Genomic DNA, 26,866 nt, shown 5'->3' with positions numbered 1-26,866 from the left:
TCTTTTTTGTTCTTTGCACAACTATTTCTGCACTGTTTTTATAGTGCAACACTATGAATACCTTCCGATAACAATTGCGTGAAAGTGTAATTACCATGTCTTGCCGCTCTCTATGACAGGCTTCTCACCCTGCCTTTGAGTGTGGCCATCCAGAACAACTACAAACAGACCAACGGACAACAAACTATTTTCTTTCAACCTTTACTTAATGTCTCTTAATATTGCTTCTTTCCTGCCTTGATGGTAATCATTAGATAAAAGCAGGTATACTGTCGGCTCAGGTAGAACAAAGTTGGACATCATGTCTAAAATGATCAAAGTTGTATGTACGTATTTAGAGCAGCTATGCGTCTTTCTGCCTTCCCAACAGTACGTCTATGTTTGTGTAACCTGGCTGCACCATCTGCTAGGTCAACCTCAGAACCTCAGACTAAACACAATGCAAAGTCATCCTGGTCAGGAACTGGGCTTACACACACACACACACACACACACACACGCAGACGGGCAGCCCTGTTTGATCTCTGTTAAAGTCAGTCGAGGGTGTTACATGTTTCCAGTCCACTTCAGCCCCATCAAAATGCCCCATTGGACATTTACTGGCCTTTCAGCGGCACAGTGGGGCCCTATAAATGCACTCGTGCACTAGTATGTGTACATAACACATCCACACTCACACACACACACACACTGCACACTGTAGATGCTCAGTTACCACCTGGTGCCAGGAGTTTGAATAAGCCCCCTACAGTGCCAGACGCCTGCTCTGTGTGTATGTGTTTATATGTGAATAGTGATCATAAGGACATGCACATTTCCTATAGTACATGCAACATGTGAGTTTATCTAAAGTATATTTTAATCAGCGCGTGTGTTTGTGTGTCACATTCCTGACTCTGGTGTCATACCTCTCATCAGACATTTCCGGGCACATTAACTCTCGCTGACACATGTTTGTTTATGAAACCTAATGGGCCGCTATTCCACCACGCTGCCACGGTTGACTCTATCTCTCTCTGTGTCTTTTCATCCTGACAGATGTGGACGAGTGTCTGGACAACAACGGTGGGTGCCAGCAAGTGTGTGTCAACACCATGGGGAGCTACGAGTGTCAGTGCACAGATGGATTCTTCCTCAGTGACAACCAGCATACCTGCATCCACCGCTCTGATGGTAAGACTGGAACAGAGAGAGAGAGAGAGAGAGAGAGAGAGAGTGAGCGGTTTGCTTCCAGCTCCTGAAAGAGAACATGTAGAGCTTTATTCCAGTGTAATTGTGTAAAGCAGATTGATGATTATTGCTCAGTGTTTAACAAAACATAGGGATTACATTGTCTAAACTGTTACAGCTTTTGGGGTAAATGGATTAGTTTGCCAGAATAACTTGAGAATTTATTAAACAGTTATTTAGGTGGAGTGAATTCATGCAAAGTCATTGGATGCTGCTTTACTCCAGATGGTACAAAATGAAAGGAAGTGTTCTTTGTCCCACTGTCTCTGACTAGACTTGCAGGTTCATGTCAGTGCAGAGGTTTAGTATTTCTCTATTCGTTGTATTGAAAGGCTCGATGAACATACTTTTTTCATGTTATTTCTGTAAATATGACCCTTCAAGCATCCTAAAGGGGTTATAGAGGTTCTTTCTTGTGTAAGAAGATGATTGGCCGGTGTCTCTGAGTTGACACAGAGGATTGTTTAGGCAGAAAGGTTTTCGCTGGCAAACAAATAATGGCAATAAAGACAGGAAACAGACTGACAGTCCCTTTAATATTATACTGATATGGAAAAAATATTTTAAACTCACTGTTGAATAGCCCCACTCTGTCACTCTATAATGAATTTTAATATGTTGTTTCCCACAGTCTGCAAGTGAAAGAATCATTCAAGCAAGATAGCATCAAGGGGACTGTAAAATGTTTTTTTCAAACAGTTGCATGTTGTCCAAGCAGCAGCAACCATAGCTTGAGACTGAAGCCAATGTAGAAGTACCTTAAAGTGACACTGACATCTGCTAGATGGTCCAACTGACTCCTGTTCTAAAAGCCTATCTAGAAATACTAAGTCAGTCATTTTTTTCAATGAGTCATTATGGTCTCAGTTGCTAAATTCGTGCTCACTAATAAGTGTGCTGGTGGTCATTTTGGAAATGATTGCTCTGTTAATAAGATTTGAAGACTTATGGTAGCTTTGATGTCTGCTGTGTGGGCGTTGATTGACAGCTGTGATTGACAGCTGGCTCACCTGCTGCTCCCCTCGGCTCTGGTACTCGCACTGAGTCGGACTATTGTTGCACTATTTCACTATTTCGCTAAGTTACTTGATAACTTTACCTGCCCTATTAGGACAGTTTAGCGAAAGTAGCTAATGTTAGCCCTAGTGTGCACCACTCGGTGTTCCCACTAAGCTAACGTTAGCTTGGGTCCAAGGTAGTGGGATGTGTTTCCAGAGTGTGAAAGGCAACACCCCGCATTCCTTATTTTGAAGTTCCTGGTTCCAAATGTAAAAGATGGCGCCGACCATAAGCTGTAAGTCTGGGCTTCAAACCGGCTCCAATGTAAACCAACGGGTGAGGTCATACCTCGCTACCTCTATCTTTATATACAGTCTGTGATAATGTCACTGCAATGTCACTTGCAGGGTAATTAAGCTTGTGTAAGTAAAGCTGCATGAAATTTGATCCTTTTGAACACTAAGTTTCTTTCATTTTTCAGAATTTTGATATTTCATACTGATTGAAATTATAATGCTCATAAATCAAAACCGGCTAAAGCTATTGTAACCAAACTTGGTGCACATGTTCAGATGCTTGTTTCCGAGCTTTGCGGTGCAGTCCTGGGATATTGTACCACTAGGGGGTGCCATAAATACTAAAAGTTTACATCATGTAAACAGCTTAATGGATTCGTACGGAATTTGATATACACGATTTATGTTCATCTGTCAGTCAACACATAAAATGTGGTAGCCTAATTATTGATTGAAGTGGGAAAATTATATTATATATCCACATATGTCACATTCCAAACAAAAAAAATCTAAATAAATCACACGTATGTCCTACAGAGCTGAAATTTTTTCAGCCAATCCACTGAATTGTGACAAAAGTTTTCCTCACTGCAACCTATGGTCAATGCAGAAGTCCATCACTTTATATTCTTCAAAATATGTAAAATAAATTAACATCTTTATCTCCACAAGTCTTCATTGATATGCTACAAAAACTGACACAGACATTCTCTAGATGGTAGATTTCAAGTATTTCAAATGATGTTCAGATCGGTCCAATGGTGAGTCTGCAGTGATGTTCAATATCTTGATGTAATTTGTACTGTATGCACTACATTTTTCTATTTCATCAAAACTTTAAACAAATTACACTAAAATACTTGACAATACAACCAAAACCAGCAAAATGTGATTTTCTTCAGAAATGTCTCACCACACTGACTGTTGTAAGTGTTTTAAGTTTAAACAGACAAAAACACTCCAGTTCTGCATGTGTGATGTCATTGCCTTAACTTGTGAGAAGGGCTGTGGAAATCCATTCCCCCACTGGCTCAGTGAGTAAGTCACCTTCTCTGGAGATATAAAGGTCCAGGGTTCAAATTCCCAGGTGGCCAATTCAAACTTGCTGACCATGTGGCAATTTATGCATGTGGCATGTTTATGAATTCCTCTGAAGGTCATATTAAGTGGAAGACTGCCCTTTGTGCTTGGACCCCGTTCATTGCTACATGCGGCTATATTTACATCTCTCTTTGCTGTCAACTCAATGCCTTCTAAAAGTCATTTTCCTTGTGTGCGATCCCGTGACAGGGTTTCTGGATCACAAGTAGACGTGGGATTTGAAGGCACTGACATCATGCCTCTGGCTGTGCCGTTGCTCGGTCAGTCGCCCTCCACACCCACGGTGGCAGTGACAGACACTGGGCGTGGTGTGTGACTTGTGACATGCATGTTTGGCATCCGTTTCATGCCGTTAGATTTCTTAAAACCATTTGACCCCACTACTCTGGCATCCCGAGCCATTATTCCTGTCACATTTAATTTATGGGTTCAATCTGCAGCGGCGAGGGGCGCTGAAGGAGCGGTGATCCCGAGGTGAGGAGGGGTCGCCCGCTCCTTCCCTCCACACTCACACACATTCTCTAAGCACAATACTCATATGTAGCCCGGCAGTGAATGGGGACAGTGTGACAGTCACGTTCAAAGACAGATGAGGGGACAGTCATCTGTCATCTTTGCAGCAGCACAAAAAGGAGACACCGGAGGAATGTGGTGAGGGGTGACAACTGAGGAGGAGTAGAGCAAGATCAAATAGAGGAAGAGGCGGCAACACAGTAACATCTCCTTTGTACTCTCCCTCCCCTTTTACCCTGGGTGCTCACAGTTTTGCTTTGGTCAGTGCGGAGGCGTGTTAGGAGCCAGTGTCAGGATGTTAGAGGATTCTCTGTGGAGACGTTCAGAGAAAGAAGTGAAAGAGATGCAGAAATAGAAGCATGTTTGCTCACTGGAAACCCCATAAACCCGCATGTGAATATCTCCTTTTCCCTCTCAACCTTCTCCCTCTCCTTCAACACTATTTTCAACAAATTCAGGTGACAGCCATTGAGAGTTCTTCTTATTTTGTATGGTGGTATGGTATTAGCAAAGTTTAACCACCGAATCAGACCACAAATTACCACATACATGGAAAAGAAAATGGAAAGTCAGCTGCAATTGAGTTACCAATTTCCATGGACTAATATCCCTTTTTAAACTGTAAAACTTGATCTTTTAAACTCCTTATTCTTTAAAAAAAAAAGGCTGCAAGTCTTTAATTAAACCACATATTTATGTAAATCCAAATAAATATGGACGCGTGACTTATTTTATATCCATTAGATCTCCAGATTCCATTGCTATATTTTGTAGATCAAAGCAGTTACTGTGTCAACATGTGTAATTCCTGCTTCTGTCAAAGGGATGTTCATGGTAAATAGCAGTGAAGATGCTTGTGGTATATTCCTGTTGCCTCGCTCTGGCAGGCTGTCCTGAGCTTTTAACCACCAGCACACACGCCTCCACCCCGTCCAGAGATCCTCAATCAGATACTTGTCTCCTCTCCCCTCTCCTGGACAGGAATAGCAGCAGCATCCCGGTGTCCCACAGGAATCTCCATGCACATTTCTTTCCATCTTCCCCATCATGTCCCGCTTCTCTGCCTTCTTCATCTTGTCTCTTTATTTAATCTGCTCAAAACTCACTCTTTCTACTACTCTCTTGGGTTTTCCCGCATCCATTGCCTTCTAAAGGTTTCTATCTCAAAATAGATTAAGACGTCCCAGACTCCCTCACAGCTATTTAAAGACAACAACAGTATATCACAGATAAACTGAGTGTATGTGAATCCAAATTCTGACTGGTGGCACCCTAAAGGATTTCAAGGTATAAAGCTGAATTATTTTGCTTAGTCCATTCATGTCAAAGATGTTTCTCTCTGAAGTGACATGATATGTATGATGTTGTCAATGTCCTGGTTGGGTGCAGGTATGATCCATGCAGCGCTTTTTGACCATCTCCCAAAGTTTTTTTGGGGTGTTGACAATCAGAACATCTAAGTCAGCTGACTCTCCAGCCTGGATTATATGTCTCTTGTAATCCAGGTACCTGCAGGTTAATGGCAGGTGTTCCACATTCACACACAAACAAACACACACACTTTCTCACAAGCTATGAAGAACACACATTTCTGTAACAAATCCTACATCAAATCCCATTGACTGATGGCCACGTTGCTCAAAATATAAATGTTTGTACTTTGTCAAACTATTAAGAAGTTACCATGATAACTATTTACTGAAAGGTGCCCAGCGGAGTTTTCTTGTAAACGAACAAAAAATATATTTACCAAGGCATTCTTGGAGTCTAACAAACATGTTGAAGGCATTTCCCTCCTCATAAAACATTTGCAAGTATTAAAATCCATCCATGTTTATTGGCTTGCAGTCTTCTCCTTCTTCACGTTGGACTTGCAGAGAGCGAAACTTAATTGGGTTGTGTGTGATGATGTGTATGATGGTAAGTGACAGCCAGTCTGCTGAAGCCGTTTAACAGGAAATATAGACATGTCATCTGCTGTTAATCTCACCGTAACTTGCCAAACTCACCAGAACATGCAACAGTAGGGAGTTCTGGGCAACAACCAGCTCCTCAAATTATAGTCTGGTAGATACAATTGATTACACACACAACTGTTAGTGTGTGTGTGTGTGTGTGAGAGGGAGACAGTTTGTGTTAGATCGTTGCTTTGCATATGGTAAGTGTCAGCTCGCGGCTCATTTCTTTCTCCCTGACACTCGCCTGGGGGATAATAAAGCCTAGCAACAATTGTTTGTTCCATTATGGTGTGTTTCCACTCTGTTGTGCTTCACAGCTCTGTCTGAAGCACGTCCAGGCGAGAACCAAATCTTCTGGCCCGCGAGCTCCAAATCTCGAGTTGGGAAACAGCTCTCCAAGCAAATGTTCCTGATCTGTCATGAAGTGGGAGAGCTATGACCACATGAGTTAGGTTCATGGCTCACAGGCCCAACGGTGACATGCATTTCAATGGAGAAGCTCAGTTCCATTTTGGGTAAATTTGGGGATCTCTAAAATGGAGAATATAGTTTGTAAAGTTCATTTTGTCAACCAAGAGCTTGAGAAGGGATTAAAATATGTGCTGAGTTGGTGCCATTAATCATGTTAGTGTAGGTATAATTTCATAAAAATGGCAAATGTCTCATTTAGGAGTGAAACCCCAGTTGCTGTGGATTGCTCACTGTTTCGCAGTTGTGTGTGATTTGCAGCAGCAGTGCAGAGGTTGATTAGTTGCAGTGTAGTATTATATATCAAATTGTCCCTAACAGTTGACCAGGGCTGTCTGTATGTCTGATTTATTAATTATCCATTTTGGACAATGTAGACCTCGCCAAAACACAGTGAAAACAATACGCTTGTAAATTCTTCTCTGAGCTTGACACCAAAATTCCTGGCAAAGTTGAAGTTGGCAGTAAGCTGGGAATTTTAAACACCATCTTGTGTAGACACCATGCCTGGCACTTCAAAAGCACGTTCGGTCACAGGAGTCTCTGTGAATTGTGGAACGCAAGGACTAGACAATTTTTTTAATAGTGGATTGTGGGCAAGAAAAGTCCGAAAGAATTCCTGATACTTTCATGTTTTTTTTTAAGTTACATTTTTCAGATGCCCTCCTGTACAAGTTTTTCCCCACAGTTTGAAAAATCATTAGGTCGCTGCTCAGCCCTGCGGGTATGAGCGCAGCACCGGGTGTGGAAGCAGCGGTTCTGTGTGATTTACAGGCCGGCAGAGATGAAAATGGCCTGTCAGCAGCTCCTGGAAGGCTATATATAATGGTAGGGATTACAATTAACAGGAGGCAATGGGCTGATGCATGGTGCTCCAACATGCAAGGCAGCACTGGGGCCATGTAGTGAAGCAGCTGTAACTCTTTTGTACACTGTGCTGCTTAGTGTAAAGTGGTAATTTTAGGGCTGCTAACTAACAAATTACTTTCATCATTTTAATTAATCTGCAGATTATTTTCTTGTTTAATCAACATCTGCAAGTCTTTAAAAGCACTGAGTCCAGTTTCCTCAAAACTGGATTTAGAAGGTACTGAAAAGTCTTAAATTTCATTTACAGAAATCTTAAATATTTTGTCTTGTCTGTAGGAGTCAGTAATATTAATTATAATATGTATGTTTTTCAATCTGATTGCTGACCTTCCGGAGATGACACCTAAACTACCAGTGGGATTGTTGCGACAGTGGATTGTGCACGTACACAGCTGTTGAGGCTGGTGCTTGTGGTCTTAATTCATCTATTCACTGACACTTACGCAGGTTCAGGTCATGTTAATTTAATAAATTACATTATTATTAATGATTGTTTTTTACTGCTGGGAAGTACTGAATGTGATATAATAATGAAGAGTTCGAGGTCATATCGACTAATTTACCATTATAATTTCATACTTTGGTTGGTATGATCATGAAGCAAGTATTAATTTGCTTCTATGTTAGAGTAAAAAGGTCTTAAAAGACTTAAATTTAGCTATGTGAATCCTGCAGAAACCCCGAAAAATTATCTTTGTCTGTAAAATGCCAGAAAAGAGTCCAAGGAGGCATCTTTAAATTCCTTATATCATATATGACAAAGAAAAGCATCAAATCCTCACATTTGAGAAGCTGGAATTAAAGAATGTTTGTAATTTTTTGCTTGAAGAATGACTAACACACAGGGTTCTTTTTCTGTAAACCATACTAAGTAATCACATGTAATCACAAATGAGAACAAGACACAGTTCCTACCCACTAGTATCAGTCAGTATTTGAAATAAAGAAAAAGTTGACACAGAATATTATGTACATACAGCACGCCATGTGCTGGGAAGCTAAAGGAAAGGCAAAGGAAGCAAGGCATTGTGGGAGCAGGGGACGGGGGGGAGGTGTGCATGTTGGGGGAGCAAAAGAGAAAAATAAACAGAGAGAGACAAACATAGAGGAGTGGACCAATGGAAGTTGCGTGTGTTTATTTGGAGTTGTGCGAGGAGAGGAAGCAGACTGAGGCTGAGGCTGCTGCCACACACTCACACACACACACTCACACACACACACACAGTCCCACGTGCACATACTCTTCACGATGAAGGAATTCTCACTTTAAACAAACCAAAGCAGGAAATTGGAGGTACAGGGATCTTTTAAATGACAGCCCAGGGGCACGTGGGAACTCTTAAGTACAGGGAGCTCCATCTACCTGCCTGTTATCATCATCAATTACAAACGTCATCAAAAGCTGGAAACACTTCACCTGTCATACACCTAAACACTAAGAGCTCTATGTGTCCGTCAAATACCGTAAATGCCCAGTAGTTCTAATTTAAGAAATCCTAATGTGTGTAGAACCAGGTCATTAGGTTTAAAGCTAGGTTTAATACAACTGTAATGTTTTAGTGTATTCATGTCAAATTATAATTCTGACCAAAAATAAAAACATAAGTAAAGAGTTTGTCTTAAAGATGATAAAGAGACAGTTTATGAGTCTTTTAAATTAAAATAATTGGAAATGTATACAAGATTTATTATCTCTGCAAACCTTTAACATCATCAGAAAACAATGATAACTTACTGACGGAGAGATTCCAAATGTGTTACCAAGACTTTTGAGTCATAGGTGAGCTGGCAGAAAAACAGTAAAGGATTTAGTTCCACAGTCATTGGAACTGTGTAAAAATGCTTTCTAAAGTTGAGCTGACTCTAATTTTATACTTCAGCAGTCTGAATTAGATAAATCAAGGTTACAGTCTTTTTAGTTCCAAGTTCCCTCTTTTTGCTTCCATGGTGCTCTTCCACAATGCTCTTCTTCAGCTGAAAATGCTAAAAATGTTTTTTCTTTTCAGAAAATATGAACATGAAGAAGGATTATAGCGACAAATGTTCATTTCCATATACAAATAGGTATGTGAGTGTTGCAATAAGATAGATTTAAAAATCCTTTAATGTTGTCTTCAGGTTCAACAATTTCTACCGGCATTAGAAATTAGCAGAAGAAAACACAACCAGGCACAGCTGACCAATACCTTGTGGTTTGTAGTAGTTTGTAGTAGCCCCAACATGTACTATGGTTTTTGTGTTTGCCTGCCAGGAGCTCTGTCTGAAATTGACTTTTTATTTACTTTTTGGATTTTGGTTGTTTTTAACTATATATTTTAACTCTATAAAGGATTTTAGTCATTGGACGTGGATTTTAAGTTGTTTTAAAGAACTGTTCATAGCAGTGACAATGCAACTCGGCTCCCAGCCACTTCCAGTCACTATACAGCATCAGAGAAACACTGATTTTAAGTGACCTCTGTGGATAATTTGGCTCCTGGTGAAAAACCTCCTGAATGATGAACATTCAAAGAACCCTAACTGGGAGAAGCTAACTGTGGAAAACCGTCTGTCTAAAAGAAACCGTACCGTACACTCTGGAAGTCTTCTTTGCCCTGAGCTGACAGGGAAATTCTCTCTCAAGTCTGATGTCACTACCTCACCACCAACACTTGCCTGCTCGGACATCCCATACTCAGTTGGCAACTTCAACTCACAGTGTGGAAAACAGATCGTGCACTCTCCTGCCATGAGAACTCGCAGTCGTCATCTCTCTGTCCCCTCTTCTCCCCAACCACATTAATAGTTGGGAGTTCTATAATCAGGAATATCCATTCTTTCTGTACAGCCACACACTGCTTCCCTGGAGCCACGGTCTCTGACATCCTGGATAAGTTCCCGAGGCTGCTGTGCTCACTCCTGTCTTCTGCTAAATGAGTAACCCTTCATATGGGGGAAAATGATGTAGCTCATCAGCAGTCTGAGCTGAACAAAAATAATTTTAACAACCATTTTAACTTTTTAAGTAGTTGTGGAAAATCTGTTTATATTTCCGGTCCTATCCCCACACTGCCCCATAGAGCAGGGCATTTAAGCAGAATCCTCAGTCTCCACACTTGGCTCCAGTTCACCTGCAGAGCTCACAATATAGGTTTTATTGATAATTTTAACCTCTTTTGGGATCGCTTGTTGTTCAGGACTGATGGAGTCCACGCAAACAGGCAGGGTATCCAAATGCTAGCGGCTAACCTGCAACACACTGTATAGTCCTTTCTACATGACTGACATTCCACACACCCTCCCCGGAACCTCCATCTCCGTCTGTGGTGGTTCCCCACGGTACTGTCCCCCCGGTAGCTCACCCCACCGGCCTCATCTGTCATTACTAGTGACAGGACCTCCCGTCCACACTGCACATCTAAGGGTGGAGACAAAAACAACTCTTATCACTGTGGTGTGTGCACTGGGAACCTCCACCAGCTGCCTCACGCCTCTGACTAATCTGCTGCTGTTCTGTCTTCGCCAGTCAAGATGGCTCCGATCAATGCTCGGTCTATTGCAAACAAAAAATTTGTCCTATATGATTTCTTTTGAAGGGAAAGTATGAATTTTATGTTCCTGACTGGAACATGGCAGCGGAATGTAGACTATTCCCATCTAATCAAACTTTGTCCTGCAGACTGCTCTTTTATCAGCACACCCTGGCTGATGGGTCATGGTGGTGGACTTGCTGTCATTTTTAGGAACAAGTTTACATGCCAGATGGTAAGCACTGAGTCTTACTGCTCTTTTGAATTGCAAATGTCTAGAATCGGTTGGCTTAACCCTATTTATTCTATTTTAATTTACCGACGGCCAATCAGCATTCTTATCAGGTTTCTTTGATCTTTTACCATCTATTATAAAGTTGGACATAGTCCTATTGGTTGGGGATTTTAATCTTCTTAATCTTCAATATTGATGACACTATGTGTCATTTTCCCTCTGAATTTCTCAATCTCACTGAGTCCTTCGATTTTATGCGATTATAACACATATGTATCTGGCTCTACACATATGGGAAGGCACACTTTGGACCTCATTTTTACACATGGAATGGATACTGAACTTGTTAGTTCTAGGGTCTTATTTGTCAGTGACTACAAATGTATTTTATTTGATATCTGTTTTAAATTAGAGTCTCAGCCTCCTTTACATATGAGATGCACCCATTTCTTGAACGAGGCTGCCTCTTTTGATTTTTATCTATGATGTTTGGCAGCAATATTGTTTTAAAGGATGGCAATGTGGAGATCATTTAACAATCACTGCTCCTAGGTGCTAGATGAAGTTGTTCCTCTCAAGCTCAGAAAGATCTCGTCCACAAATTCATCTCCACAGATAAATTGAACTATCTGGAGTTTTAGATGCAAATGTTGGATGATCGAGCGCTTGAGGAAGCTTGAAGTACACAGGTTACATCTCAAAGAACTTATGGCTACCCACAATGACATGGTGAAGGCTGAAAGATCTTATTTCTCTAATATCTTCCAGCAAAAGAAATCCTAAAGTCCTGCTTGATACAATAAACAATATTGTCTGTCCGTGCACTCCAAATTTGCCAATTTTCTCTAACAGTGACTGCAATAAATATTTTATAGATAAGGCTGTAAATGTTAGAGCAAACATCTCACCCTCATCCAGTCCACTCACCACTGGTTCCTCTAAACCATCCATCTTGGATTCCTTTTGTCCAGTCTCTACAGATGATGTTAGAGCCTTGTTTCTCCAAAATTTCAGAAAAGGTTGTCAAAAAGCAACTTATTCAAACACTGGATTTGCATGAGGTGTTATAAATAAAGTTTTTCCTGTCCCTTAAACAGAAGTTTTCCCCTGGTACTTGGTATCACCGTTTCATCTCATATCATGAAGTACTTCATTCACGGTTTTGATGATGTGACTCGTAATTAACAACCCCAACTCTTTCACTCGAACGCGCTTGTAGCTGGATAGGAAGACCCCAGGTTGACTGAGCTAGTTTATAACCAGCTTTGTAGTTCTGGTTATCTGGACAGCCAATGTTAGGTTCAGTGACACCAGGTAATGAAAAGATATCCCGGGTATGTTGAACTTGCTTGGTAGTACAGGCCTCAGATGCCCTCAGACTTTTTTCCTGTTTGTTGAACTGGACTGAGTGGAAGGACAGATAAGATATGTTGCAGATTATATTAAAGGACCACTTGAGATACTGTTGCTTATTGCATTGAACCTTTGTCCAAACATTTTACTGCATAGTTCATAATACATGTTTTGGATTGGAAGAGCATGCAGAACTGAAGTGAAATCTGAAATGCTTTTTCCTTCACCTGGTTAAGAATGAGTTTCTTTGTATTATGACCAGATTGTTTTGAGAATGTGTTTCGGGCCGGTTTCTCTGAGCTGCCAGATTTAATGCTTTTCATGCAATTCACACTCCAAGTAGTGATATTATCAGTTTTTGGATAATAGAAGAAATCTATGTTTTGGACTTTTAAGAGTTTGCATGTCTCGGATTGTCTTGCAGCCCACTTGGCTCTGTGGCACAGAGTGTTTTTTGTTTGGCCTGCTGGCATTCGAGGCTTTCTTGAGCCTACTTGTGTTTTCTGTGTTTTTGGTTGTCTGTTTGCACTGTTTACCTCCTGGGTTTCCGTGCGCCTCTCAACAGCCTGCTTTTCTCTCACACTTTTCCGACACACCTGCTCTGTATCAGTCTCGTTAGCCCTGCCCTGCTCCCTGCGTCTTCCTCAGCCAATCAGCCCTTGTGCCTTGCCACCTGTTCCTTGTTGTTTCATTAGTTTAGTTTGTATTTAAGTCTTGGTTTTCAGTTCAGTCTTGTTGGATCCTTTGTTCTGTACTGCTCTGTTTGTTCTGCTCTACCTAGTTCTGTTTTGTTCTGTTTTGTTATGCCTGCAGTGCACACCTGCCCGCATTCTTCAGTTCATACTAGCTGCTGCATCCTGCATTTGGGTCCATTTCCTGCTACTCCCTTGACAGTAACCCCTTAATGCACAACTATAAAAAAATATGCATTCAGAACTTTTGCTTAAATAGACTGATCAACCTAACAAAATTCTTCAATTTCCTGAAGAATAAGTCTTGTCATAACTAAGAAGTTCGGGTTATTATCTTAAATGAAGCTGGTATTATCCTAATGTTGTCCTGTTGGCCAAATGGCCCCCAGAGTCTCGGCACCGAGTGAAATCTTGAACTGGAGTGGCCTCTGTTTGTGTTTTGTATTAACTTCTCCCTTCTCTTCCAAGTCTCTCCGAACGTCCTGGTGTGTGAAGGAGAAATCCTGGTGTTTGTGTGCGTCTTTGGATGCTGTGTGGCCACAAGGATTGAGTTTAGCATCACGGTGGGGGTCTTTGCATTCTGCTGCTTTGACATTTTCAGTTGTTGTTGTGTGTGTGTGTGTGTGTGAGCGTGTTAAACACTGCCAAGCATCTGTCTAGATTCTGTTTGAACGCTGTGAAGCTGAAAGTATTTACCTCCGCGCTGCCTGCTTTTGTATGGCTGAGACCTCGGTGTGAACTTTCTTTGAAACAGCCACAGTCTGTTAAAGGCCCATCACTGTATATCTACATACACACATACACTCACACGCTGGTCATCAGAGAATGGTGGGGGTGCTGAAAGTGACTAATGCTTCCCTTCCTTCATTTTATAAATACTTTGTTTAAATATTATTCCAGCATGTGATTTTTGACTTTAAAAACAAGCTCTATTAACTTAGCAATCTCTCTCTCGTCGAGGTAAACATAAGTTATTTACCTGTGAACGGAAGGTGGAATTCACTTTTTTTTCCCCCCACCTTTCGTTTTGCTCTTTTCCCACCCCAAAAGCTGCCTCTACTATATTTTTAGGCCAGAGTTTGTCTTTGGTCAGTGGAAATGTTTAATACGAGGGCGTGGAGCTGACCTGGTGCGTAGCTGCTGCTCAGTAGCAAACACAGGAAACACGGGAGGTGTATTCAGTAGGAGTTAAAACACGCACACACACACAAAGTAAATGTCCTCCTGTCATCATTCCCCAGCCTTTTTTTTTTTTTTTTTTTTTTTTTTACAGGAAACTACCATCTGCCTCAGCCGGAACCACTCTGACACACACACACACACACACACACGCACACACACACGCTTTGTAGTCATACTATTTCAGTTAACAAGGGCTGTGTGAATCAAACAGTTTCCCTTTAACGTTAGCAGCTGGACTCTGTTAACATAACACACTGAACTCTGCTTAGCCTGCTCTCTGGCTGGGATGTAAACTCCGCTGCTTTGACGCAATAACTATTGCTCAGAGGGCTCGAGTACACACATTACTTGTATATTTAAAGAACCATACCTGTAGCTTGCAGATTGTTGCTCATTAACTTCTAATTATCTCTGCCAGGCGTAAGTCTGGAGAGGATCATGCGTTCGGTCGCGTGTGTCCATGTGTGTATCTGTCCGCAGCTAATCTCACATACTACTAGACCCATCAGCCTAATATTATTTGTACATTCAAGACTGTATGCTCGAGGACCTCTCATGGTTGTGGTGATTCACAATTTTTGAAAAATGTATTTTATAAACACCATTGACTGCTGATGACTCACTCCTGTCGACTGGCCGGTAGGGGCCACAAGTGATCATCAAGTGATCATGATTTGGCACCATGGGTGTTGTGAATTCAAATAAATATTGATAAGAGCCTATTATGAGCCTATTGTAAAGACTGTCATCTTTTTGGCGGTCCTCGCCATTTTACAATATGTGTTACGACATAGAAGAAGGCTAAAAACAAGATTTACCCAGTCTGTTGCAAACCACATTCTGGCCTTTGTCGTGGCTCAAAAACTGAAAACCATGGAAAAGTTTGGTCTCATCTTGAACCAGATCATCTGCTGATCCACTGAAGTTAAGCACTCTATGAGATGAATAAAACCCCTTTTTTGTTATCTTCGCCGCCATCTTGACTATACACAACTGGTCTGCACTCTATTGATCGCACTCTTCTAGTTAAGTCTACTTTACATGACTGCTGACCACGAAAGTTAATCAAAGTATTTTTGTCATTTCGTTGCCATTCACCACCAAGTTTTAGTTGTGTTTGACTGGAAGAATAGCACCTGCCTCCTGTTTAGTGCTGAAATTCTTACTTGATGATGCGCAATGTATATCACAGCATAAAGGCTGACAGTACTTTAATGTCTCAAAATTAAAGTTGTAAACATTTATTGATGATAAAATCCACAGTCCTAGTACAGCGATATGCGTGGAGTACAGGAATACAGGAAGAAAGAAAGAATGAGCGAGAGGGATGTATATGTGTGTGTGTGTGTGTGTGTGTGTGTGTGTGTGCAGTGCTTGTTTCCTCTAGTGTTTGAAGAAGAGATTGGGGAGGGTTATTAGAAAGGCACAGTCCTTATTTGAGGGAGTTGAATGCAGCCAGTGGAAGAAAGGCTCTCATTGAAATTCATGGCTTAGCACCTGTAGCACTGTGGTTTTTAGCAGAGCAGTGAGAGAGACACACAGCCAGCGTCTGACAGATTTCAATTAAAATGGCATTTACAAGAGCAAGGATGGAAAAGAGGAGGGAGGGGCAGGAACACGGTAGAGGAGGGGCTTTTTTCTGTCTGGTGATCTTTTCAATCCAATACTCATAAAGAATATTTTGTCACACTTCATCATTTATTTCACTCTGAAATTTGAGACTCTTCCACTTTTTGTAACTAATGATCAGATTACCTTGGATAGGTTTAGTTACTCAGTCTTGGCAGGTTAATGGAAAAATTCACCCATAAACATAAAGACACTGGGACTTCATGCAAGAATAATTTCTCATTCTTATTCTAAATCTCTCTTCCTTTTTTCTGCACAAGTGTTCAAAGTCAGATTCACTAAACACTCAGAAACTAGCAGTTAAGAGTTAACTTGCTCATAAGCAGGCGAATACAAGGCTGGAAGTTCTGTTCCATTTGTGGTAAAGTTTCATTCATAAAAATATTACCACAAAGTAAAGAGCTTTCTGAAATCAGCAAGTGAAAACATAATGCATGTAGCAGTGTCAGTAGTATAAAGGGACTTGAAATAATTAGCCAGAAAATATTTATACAGCTGCTAGTGATGAAATATGAGGTTTGACAGCATTTAATGAAACGTTAATGTTAGAATTTAATGCCTGACAATAAGAATTGAAAAGGCAAGGTCTTCAATGAAAAAACATCTTAGAAGATGTAGAAACTAATTTTTCCAGTAGCCTCAGATTGTGACACCAGAGAGCAGGGTGTATATCCTGAGTCCCAGGCTTCAGCAGTGTTTTCTGTGAAGAGGAAGCTGCAACAGAACTATACATTGTCCCTGTTTGATATTGCTTTTGAGGCTTTTTAAGTGGAGTTCTTTATGGGTGGCTTTATGTCTACCACACAGTCACATTCCAAACTCTGGTAATTCATACATGTGTGTGGGCACACACAGGCATGCACATGGTCATTAGCGGGTGTGCAAACACCCATGTACATGTTATGTATGCACACACAAGCGATCTTATTATTGGACATGGATATGTCAGTCTGCTGTATTATCTTTTGCTGAACCTAATTATCACCTGCAATCTCAGAAAATAAGCTATACACTTATACTCTTTGTCTCAGGGAGGGTCAGTAAACCTTGCAAATACTTGTAGTACATGCATACACACAAATGGAAGTGTGGGCACATGACAGTTCCATGGCAACTCAATCATGTTGTATTTTGAACTAAAATGTTATCATTACCATGACCAACATAATCTATAAACCAACCTAAAATAAATAAATAAAACTGACCACACCTTAACCATATGGTCATGAATGTGGGGGGTGTCACATTGGTAATTGAGTTTAAAATGATTAAAAATGATGTGCCTATGCACATCACAGATCTCATCAAGACAGGCTTTAAGGAATCTAAAAATCCTTTGCTTTGAACCATAAAATTACCTCCATAAAAGTTCTAACATACATCATTCTGCACAGTGAAGCTCAAACATCTAAGCGAAGTTACAGTGCGCAAAACACATGTTTCAGTGGAGAGGGAAATTTGAGAAATTAGCACAGTGCTTGCCAAAACTTGTGCTTTTTCATTTTATGTCCGTAGTGAAACAGATTGTGATTTGTGATTCTGATTTGAGCTTCTACGAGACATTTAGTTAAGCCAGTTTCAGTGGATAAAGATAACAGTTTTAGTTGTACGTGTCTTTTATTAATATCATGGGACTTAACTAATAAAGTAGTATAGTATTTGTATAATTGCTTCGAGTGCTCTTTTTCATATTTGAAATGTTGCCACACAGTTAGTATCACATTAGTTTCACAGTTGAATAAAACCGTGAAATCTCTCTCTCTCTCTGGAGGAGATCAGGTTGTGTGACTGGCACTCAGCATCGCCTCATTCCTCCTCAGCCTCAGAGGAAAGAGGGAGGAGAGCGATTGTTAGGCTCTAAATTATCCCTCTCCGTCTCCATCTTTTTCTCTCTCTGCCTTCATCTGTGTCTCCAGTTCCAGTCTGTCTTTCACTTCATTCCTCCCCCCTTTTTTTTTTTTTTTTCCTCTGTCTCCCATTTTACTCTGCCAGCCAGACTTCGGGGCTTTGGGGTGTAACGCTGCAAGAGTCAGGTTGTAATAACACGGCTGTGATATGCTTGGACCTTATCTGGAGTCAGAGCTTCTGAGAGAGAAAAGGGGGGGGGGGGGGGGAGTGAGACTTAAAGAGAGGTGTGCGGAGAGGTGGATAAAGGAAGGCAGGGAAAGTGGAATCAAGAAAAAGACAGACGATAATAAAAGAGACAGAGGAGAGACTGTGTGTGTGAGCTGAGAGACAGACTGTGTCCTGGGGGTTCTTACTGGGCCCTGTCTCAGTGTTTTATCTGGACCTGCTGGGGCTCCCAGTGAGGAGCTTCAGTAGTTGTAAACCGGCTGACCTCCCCAATCTAAACAAAGCTGCACACCCAGCTGGAGAGAAGAAATGTCGACCTTCTCTCTACCTTTTCATTGTTAACTGAAGAACCGCGATCTACAGTGGGATACCACTCTAAAGGTGTTTGTTCTTTCACTGCAACAACCACACAAATCATAAAACACTTACAATAACAATCAACATTTTCTAAAGCATACCATCACTTTTTTTCAAGTCTTAACAAATGATAGATTGAGCATACCTTTTGCTTTTTATGTGTCTGTTTTGAAAAGCTAATCCACTATCAATTATTAACCATTTTCTTAAACTTTTGGACTTTCGTATATTCATGTTTGTAAAGTTTTCATTTCATGAGTTATTACTAACCAGCTTCATAGCTAAGATCTGGGCAGGCAGTGTTTGCTATAATAGAATCCAGTAGGGTAGCAGCATGAGTGGTCACTCAATCACACAGGTTGTAAACACACTCCCTCTTTTAATACTTATTTTTAATACAAACCATGAAAGAACCCACTAAAACATCAGTGATAAATATCAGTGATACACCAATCCAGCTGTTTCTCTCAAAAGTGATATCTCATCTCAGTACCACTCAGAAATAAAAAAAACCTTTTAAACTTTCCAAATTTTAAATCGATGTACCACACTGCATGAAACACATTTCAATCATTTTTGTGTTAGGTAACTTGTGGCACTAAAAACAGATAGTATGAATGAAACGGACAGTGGAAACCCTGATCTTTACACTGACATTGAGAAAAGAACTGCATGTTGTATTATTGTGAATCATTTATGCTATAGGCCATGCCATGGATCCATTTAATTCAGTATCATCATTAAGGTCAATATCTGCACAGAAACGAAAGTTACGATATTGCAACCCTAGTTCTATAAGCACAGGCAGAGCCCTCTACTGGACTCTATGGTTAATACTCTCCTCCAATCACATGCATGCAATCACCCAATGAAATTTGCATGTACATAGCCTGCCAGTCAGGACATGCCTACCAATTACGTACGTCTCACACAGTATAAAAGGCAGTTTCTCACTGCAGCTCCCATTCTGAAACTAGTTTAGTGGATGGCTCAGGAGCGGCAGGGTCCATAGGTAGAGGGCTCCGCCTGTGCTATAGAGCTAGGGTTACAATATCGTAACCCTCTTTCTATCTCACACAGGCTCCGCCCTTTACTGGACTCTATGGGTACAGTAGTCATCAGACTGCCTCACTGAGCCCGACCGGCTATAGGTTAGTTGCCACAGCCCTCCAACTACTTTATAATCCCAGCTGCTTAAGAGGAGCAGTAGGGGGCCCAACCCAGCCCAGTTAACATGAACATGAACTGGGTGTAACCATGGCCTAATCTTGCAGGGGTGACAGATCATACAACAGACACCCTGCACACCTCATTCCTGGAGTCTTCTTGGATCACAGGAGAATGCAGGCGTATATTGCCTGGGGGGGTCAAGTGTACCACAGTTGACACTCACACAACCCTTTTCACAAGTCCTGAGTTGCTTCTGCAAGCATGGACCTTGAAAAGGAGCCCTTCATGTCCAAGAGATAGAACCTTATGAACAGATATGGCATAGACCATGATGCTGACGTGCATAGGTCCTCAACACTCACCCCAGATGCACTCACAAAACCAACTAACTAGGTGCTTCTTGGATAGGGCTTTACTGTCCACTCCCTCACCATAGCACACGAACAGCTGTACATTGCACCGAGGGTGCCGTGTGTTCAACATAACATGCTAACGCACGTACTGGGCACAGCAGATGCAATTTTGCCTCCCTGACGTCCCACTGGGGTGCAGGACAAAATGCCTCTGGCTGAATAGTTATCAACCTAAAGGAACTCCTTATGATCATGGGAACAAAGGAGGGCTTCAGTCTGAGAGTAGGAACGCTGTGGTCACCATGGAGCCCCAGACAGCTGGGGTGAACCGACAGGGCACACAGCTCACCCACTCTCTTAGCTGAGGTCAGCGCAAGCAGCAAAGCTGTCTTGAATGACAACGCCTTCAGAGAGGAGCACTCCAGAGGCCCATAGGAATCACTCACTAGGGCCTTGAGCACCAACGGCAGTTCCCAATGGGGGGGCGGAGACACGCATCACTGGGCGTTGTCTCCTAACCCCTGTAAGAAACGTTCCACAAGGGGGTGAGAGATTATAGGTCTATTGCCAAAGTCCTCATGAGGATAATCTAATTCCTCTTGGGAGGATAGATTTATCTCCTTGATGCCAAAGAATGGAGGAGGAACATGGCAAAACTGGAGTGAATAACCCAGTCTCAGTGCTTTATCCATCCACTCCGATAACACGTAGCTTTGATGCTACTTTGATGCTCCTTGTAAAACTTTGTCAGAGGATGGGTGGCCAGCTGGGGGGCAGCAGCCAGGAATCTGTAATACTCCGATTCAGCCCTCTCCCCCACCAAACCTTCCATAAATGGAAGATTGGCCCATGGGGGACTGGTATCAAAAGGGCTGAGCCGTTGGGGTGGTCCGTGAACGCATTACCATTGGCCACCTCAACACAGCGTTAGATTTTGTGTCAGTGCGTTTGTCCCCTTCCATATTTCCCACAGAAATAACTGGAGGGGAGCAGAGCAGACTTGATGTCTCCTCTCCTTGGCCTGTGTGTGGGTCTGGGGCATTACTCTCTAAAGAGGAAATAATGCCGCCAGCTGCGCTATCGTAAAACTGAGATGTGACCTGTGTATGCCGGTCCCATGTAGGGAAGTGGCAAAAACAGCAGGAGACAGTGCTGATACTAAGCAGACATGAAGCGTCCTCTACCCAGTCAATGTGTGGGCGCAAGGTGTAATTCTTCCATGAGGATATAACGCCGCTCACTGCCTCACTGTTACCCGGGGAGACAGGCCGCACGGGATGGTCCAATAAATAACAATACCACAGAGGGAGACATATCTGCTTTTGTGTGTCACTATGTTGGGTGGGATGTGTTTCTTTCTCACAACATCACGTGAGCTCAGCACTGAGCTTTTTCCGGCTAGCACAGCCTGCAGCTAAATGAGGCTGCCCGCCGTCTGCTTCCCTGACAGAGGGAAGAGGGGCAGGAGCGCCAGCTGAGTAAGTGACCAGCTGGATGAAGCAGCCTGAGCTGTCATCATCCCAGCATCATGGAGGGAGGGTGGAGGATTGTGCTCTTTGGAAAATGTAATTTGTTTTTATTAAAACATTTTCAACATTCTGCACAGAACACATTGAACATGAACATGACCAGTGGTGGGAGGGGGCGGTTGAACATAGCCCTTGTGGATGTGATGCTCCCTCCCGCTGACAGTCATTTTGGCACCGCAGACTTTCCCCATGTGTAGGCCAGCTTCCAGGGGTCTGTCGGCAGTTTTTGCACCGGCATGGGCCACTCCGTGGTCACGGGAGGGCCAATGCTGCAGTGTCTCCGTCAAGGTGGTCTGGGAGGTGGCTGAAACAGTGGGGGCTGGCGGTGCTCTGTCCTGCCTGCACACTCTCCTCCTTGCGGTGGCATTGTGGCGATGCACCTTGTCTCTGGCCAGAAGAAGGTGCGAGCAGCAGATGACGTCTCAGGTGCACCTTCTCCCATAATGGACCCAAAAAGCCCGTCCAGAGCTATGGGAGCTCCTGGAAAGTCTTCTGTCCTTTCTCTGTAGGGCGGTGAGTCCCAGCCACACGTGACGTGAGCCCACTGTGGCAAGCAACATCACCCTGCGGCAGTAGCAACACCTGGAACCCAGAATCAGGTTATTAATCTGGCCAATGGTGTGGCCCAGAAAATTGGCGTGTTCTGCTGTTGGGTGGGTGGGTGGGTGGGTGGGGGGGACATCCAGTGGTGTATTAGTTGCAGAGTGTTGCACCAGTCAGAATATTTTTTAAAAATATTCCAGCATGTCCCTATTCTGCCCCAGTGAAGGCTGTGGCTTCCTGCTTGCCACCCAGCCAGGCAAGTGAGGAATCAGGAGGGCTGTGAGGGCCTCTTCCAGGGAGGCATACCGTGACAGCCTGTCTCTGTGCAGCTCTGCACTCTCAGGAAGGAAACCAGTCCTGTGATTGGTGACTTTGTTTTCAGCGGCTCCTTCCAGGTTGCTTTGACACACTGCCAAAGGTTGTTGTTGTCGTCCCATGTTGTGGGGTACAGTGTCTTTGATAAATTTCAATCTGGCTTCCATCAAAAACATAGCACTGAAACAGCACTGCGTAAAGTGACTAACGACATTCTTATGCATGCAGATAAAGGTGAAAAGGTTCCATTTTTAGTTTTACTTGACTTATCTGCTGCCTTTGACACCATTGATCATGCTGTTTCATTTGACAGACCACTGAACTAGGTTGGTATCTCTGGTACTGCACTCAAATGGTTTCCTCATGCTTGTCTAACAGACATTTCAATGTTCACATTAACAATTACATGTCCTCCTCCACTCCTCTCTTAGGTGGGAACCCACAAGGGTCGATCCTTGGACCTGTTCTGTTTTCATTATATATGCTATCGCTCGGCCATCTGCTTAATTCCTCCAGTGGTATCTCTTACCATTGCTATGCTGATGACATGCAGCTTTACTTCTCAGTTAAACCTAATAACCTCAATAACTTTACCCCCTTTCATGACTTGGATATCTCAAAATTTCTCAATTCTGACAAAACTGAGGTCCTTGTGATCGGCCCTGATTGTTTTACTACGGAGGTCAGTCACTATATTGGCTCCCTCGCTAGAAACATCAAGACCGCCTCTAAGAATCTACGTATCCTTTTTGACCAACATTTGAACAGCACCAAAAATATGGAACTTCTAGTACATACCCTAATCTTTTTTCGCTTAGACTACTGTAACTCCCTCAGCCCCACATCACCCCAATTCTTGCCTCCCTTCATTGGATTCTAGTAAAACAGAATTGACTTCAAATTTTTATTAATTATGTGGAAGGCCTTGCATGGCCTCACCCCTGTGTACATAGCAGAGTTGTTGAGCCCCTATCTGGCTGTCGTCCACTCCAATCATCTCATCAAGGCCTTTATATCTGTTCCCCGTTCCTATTTTAAATCCGGAGGTGACTATGCTTTTGCAGTTGTAGCTCCTAAACTTTGGAACAGCCTTCCCAACCCATCAGATCTGCTGAATCTGTGGTTTGTTTTAAGCGGCTGCTGAAAACTCAGGACAGCCTTTAATACTCTTTGTTTGCTTTTAGTTTTGTTTATTTTGGTCATGTGCTTTTAATTCTTGTCTATGTATCATGCACTTTGTAACTGTGTTTTTAAAAAGTGCTACTTTTATTATTATTATTATTATTATTATTATCATTATTATTATTATTATCATTATTATTATTATTATTATAAATCTCATCTCTCTCTGTGTATGAGCAGGTCAAAGCTGACGCTGAGCTAAACAGAGCTCGACATCAGATACAGCTGAATGTTTCCAGGGACCCATGTGGGTTTTCTGAGCCTGACAAGTGAATGTATCAGTGAGCTGCAGGCTTTGCTTCTCAGCATCACCGCCTCGTCACATCAGACACGTTGAGAGGCCACTCATGGTTTGCAGCCGCCGCTCTGTTTGCTGTTTTAGGCTCCGTTGTGCCGAGTCCCGTCCTGTATCCGCCTCCTCCCTCTGACTGAGTTTATTTGACTTCTCCCAGGTTTAAATTGATTGTAGATACATTGCTTTCTTATGAGTTTAGTTTTTAAATAGGGTCAGTCCATGCTTTGGCAACTGTTTAAAGTTTTTTTTACCCCCTGGTGTCATTGCAGTTTTCTGGGCCATACAGGGTCCAAATTTGGCTGTGCACCAGTACCTGTCTACATTTACTGTTAACTGAAATATACTGTCTGAATTATATAATGTTGAACGGGGAGGAAGATTTTGTTTGATCTTTTGTTAATCATGTGAATGCAGCGTTTCCTTTAACCATTTGGTTCCTTTGATTTTGGACTTTGATGGAATGGTGCTGCTGGGAGTGGACAGCTAGAATGGCAGTGTTTGATTTAAGAAAGGACTTTCTGTTTGTGAAGGGGACTCTCTGGGGGGAATGGCACCCTAATGAGGTACTTGAAACACTCTTGGGCCCCATGAAGGGACATTATTCACCCTGGGGACCAGGGAAGGGGGTGTGGGGAGTCTAGTTAGAGGATAGTGAGTGCCAACACATTAATGTAAGTCCTGGGGAGTGAAGATGCAAATGTATCACTCAAAGATTTAAGATAAAAATGTTTTAAAAAGTTAATGAGCAGTCTTAATTACTGCATTTGACTTACGTTGTGCTTTTACATGTGTCACCATGTATTTGCTAGGATCTGTTCTGTACATCTCTGAGGTTTATTTGTACTCCTTGTAAAATCTCTCACATGGTACTTGGATTTGTTTGGAGAGCATCCTCAAGCACAGGGCCTTTACTGCCAAATCCAACTATGTCTAGAAAGCACTCAGAAAGCACATACCTCTGCCAAAGTTCCACAGTCCTCTAAATTTGTTATTTTAGTAACAGAAAATATTTAGAAGATTTTAATCTGCATTTGGTTAATCTGCAACAAAATAAACACAGTGATGGGCAATCATGCTGTTTTTCCAAATACCTAAATCCTGGAAACATCGGAGCTTTCTAAAGGATAAATTGTACAAACTTTAAAGAGATACAGATTCACGACTACTGACTCATTTGAATTCATTATGTTGCAGCAGGATGCAGGATCGTTTGGAGTCAGTCACCTATTTTGTTGCACAATGCAATCAATAATGATAGTAATTTATGTCAAAGAGGCCATGCCTTTTATAGGACATTTTGTCTGGGTCATCCAAAAATGTTATGTATCAAATTTGGTGAAGATGGGATGAAATGTTGTTGGTTTTTGTTTGTTTTTTTGTAAAATGGTGGAAAGTAAGTGGGTGGTTTTGGACTAAGGATTTTGCTTCTACACCTCACAGTTCAGAGTCTATTCCAGAAAGCAGGTTTAGTGAAAACTTTGAGTATGTTAACCCTGATATGAAGAACACTTTGGGTTTTAAGCTCCAGAAAGCAAGATCACTTTAACTCACTTATTCTGTGAACCTAACCTGCTCGCTGGCAGGTTTTCTTCAACAAACCCTGAGTTTCTTTCTGTTTCCCCTCCTGCTGAGTCTGGAGGAGCTCTTTGGACACGTTTCATTTCTTCGTCCAGTCGATATGGAAGCACATTCATTTACAGAGATTTACGTCAGTGGAGGAAGATCAAAATCCCAGTCGGATATTATATTGTTCCCCAAACACTATCTTACTAATGTTACTGCTTTTATGCACAGTGAGTCATTTGTTTGAACAGTGATCTCTGGCCTTACACATGCTGTAGATTCACAGATCCACCATCAGCTCAGCTATGCATTGCCTTCCTGTTTTGCAAGTGGAAGATGTGTGTGTGTCTGTGTGTGTGTGTGTGTGTGTGTGTGTGTGTGTGTGTGTGTGTGTGTGTATATATATATATATATATACATATATGTATATGTATGCAGTGTGTAGAATTTAGTGCCATCTAGCGGAACAGACTTGGCAGAAATGGAATATAATATTCATAAGTGTGTTTTAATGAGTATATAATCACCTGAAAATAAGAATTGTTGTGTTTTCATTACCTTAGAATGAGCCCTTTATATCTACATCAGAAGCGGGTCCTCTTCCACGGAGCCCGCCATGTTGCGCCACCATGTTTCTACAGTAGCCCAGAATGGACAAACCAAACACTGGATCTAGAGAGGGCCCTTTTGTGTCTCCTACACACTAGAAAGGAAGGAGAGGGATACTCAGTTTGTTGCAATCTGTAACCTCACCACTAGATGCCACGAAATCCTACGCACTGGCCCTTTAATGCTTTAGCACTTTGAGATTCATAGAAATAATTAAACGTATTATTATTATTAATATTGTGACACTGTGAACATTGGTAAGGCAGCTGGAGGTTTGTCTTAAGACACATATGATGCTGATCAGTAATCATCTCATACTTCTCCTCATGTAGATATTCCTGAACCTACAGAGTGCAGCTCAGACTTTTGGATTTTAAATGTTGAAATATAGTCCCTGACTAAACATGGTACATGTTTTAGTAACATTCATGATGGGAATCTCCTAGCAACTAAACTTCTGATAAACTACAGCCCGTTGCCTTTTATACCCAAAATGGGTATAAAACCCCACACTAAAGGATGCCTAGATCAAGCTAGTGAACCTTGAGAAATGTTGGCAAACAGAAGACGATGAGCTGAGAAACAACATGATGATGTCTTGGTAACAGGATTGTCCTTTTAAGGGAGTTCATTTTGTTGTGAGGGATGTTTATTTTGTGTGTCTATCCTTGAAGAGACAGATTCCCTCTGTCCTCGTTTCTTGCATGTTACTAAAATTTCAGAAGAACGAAGACTCTTCTGAAAAGTCATAATGAAGTGTGTTGATGCATCCCGGTCTCATAAGAAATGATTGATAGGCATGAAAAATATGGCCATAAATCATGGACCAGGTACCAAATTCT

At 42.0% G+C, this 26,866-nt stretch overlaps 1 protein-coding gene across 3 annotated transcripts in view; it reads left to right on the top strand.

Moving 5' to 3' along the window:
• The window catches only part of scube1 (signal peptide, CUB domain, EGF-like 1), a 123,186-nt gene that overhangs the window by 41,172 nt on the left and 55,148 nt on the right, over positions 1 to 26,866 (top strand). For all 3 annotated transcript variants that reach the window (XM_067581060.1, XM_067581061.1, XM_067581062.1), the window contains one exon: positions 1,039 to 1,173. In XM_067581060.1, the coding sequence (XP_067437161.1) occupies positions 1,039 to 1,173 (135 nt within the window). The remainder of the gene's footprint in view (positions 1 to 1,038; positions 1,174 to 26,866) is intronic.

The sequence above is a fragment of the Thunnus thynnus genome, chromosome 23 (genome assembly GCF_963924715.1).
Source record: "Thunnus thynnus chromosome 23, fThuThy2.1, whole genome shotgun sequence".
Taxonomy (NCBI): domain Eukaryota; kingdom Metazoa; phylum Chordata; class Actinopteri; order Scombriformes; family Scombridae; genus Thunnus; species Thunnus thynnus.
The sequence above is the reverse complement of the archived record's forward strand: the minus strand, read 5'-3'. Positions and strand labels throughout refer to the sequence as shown.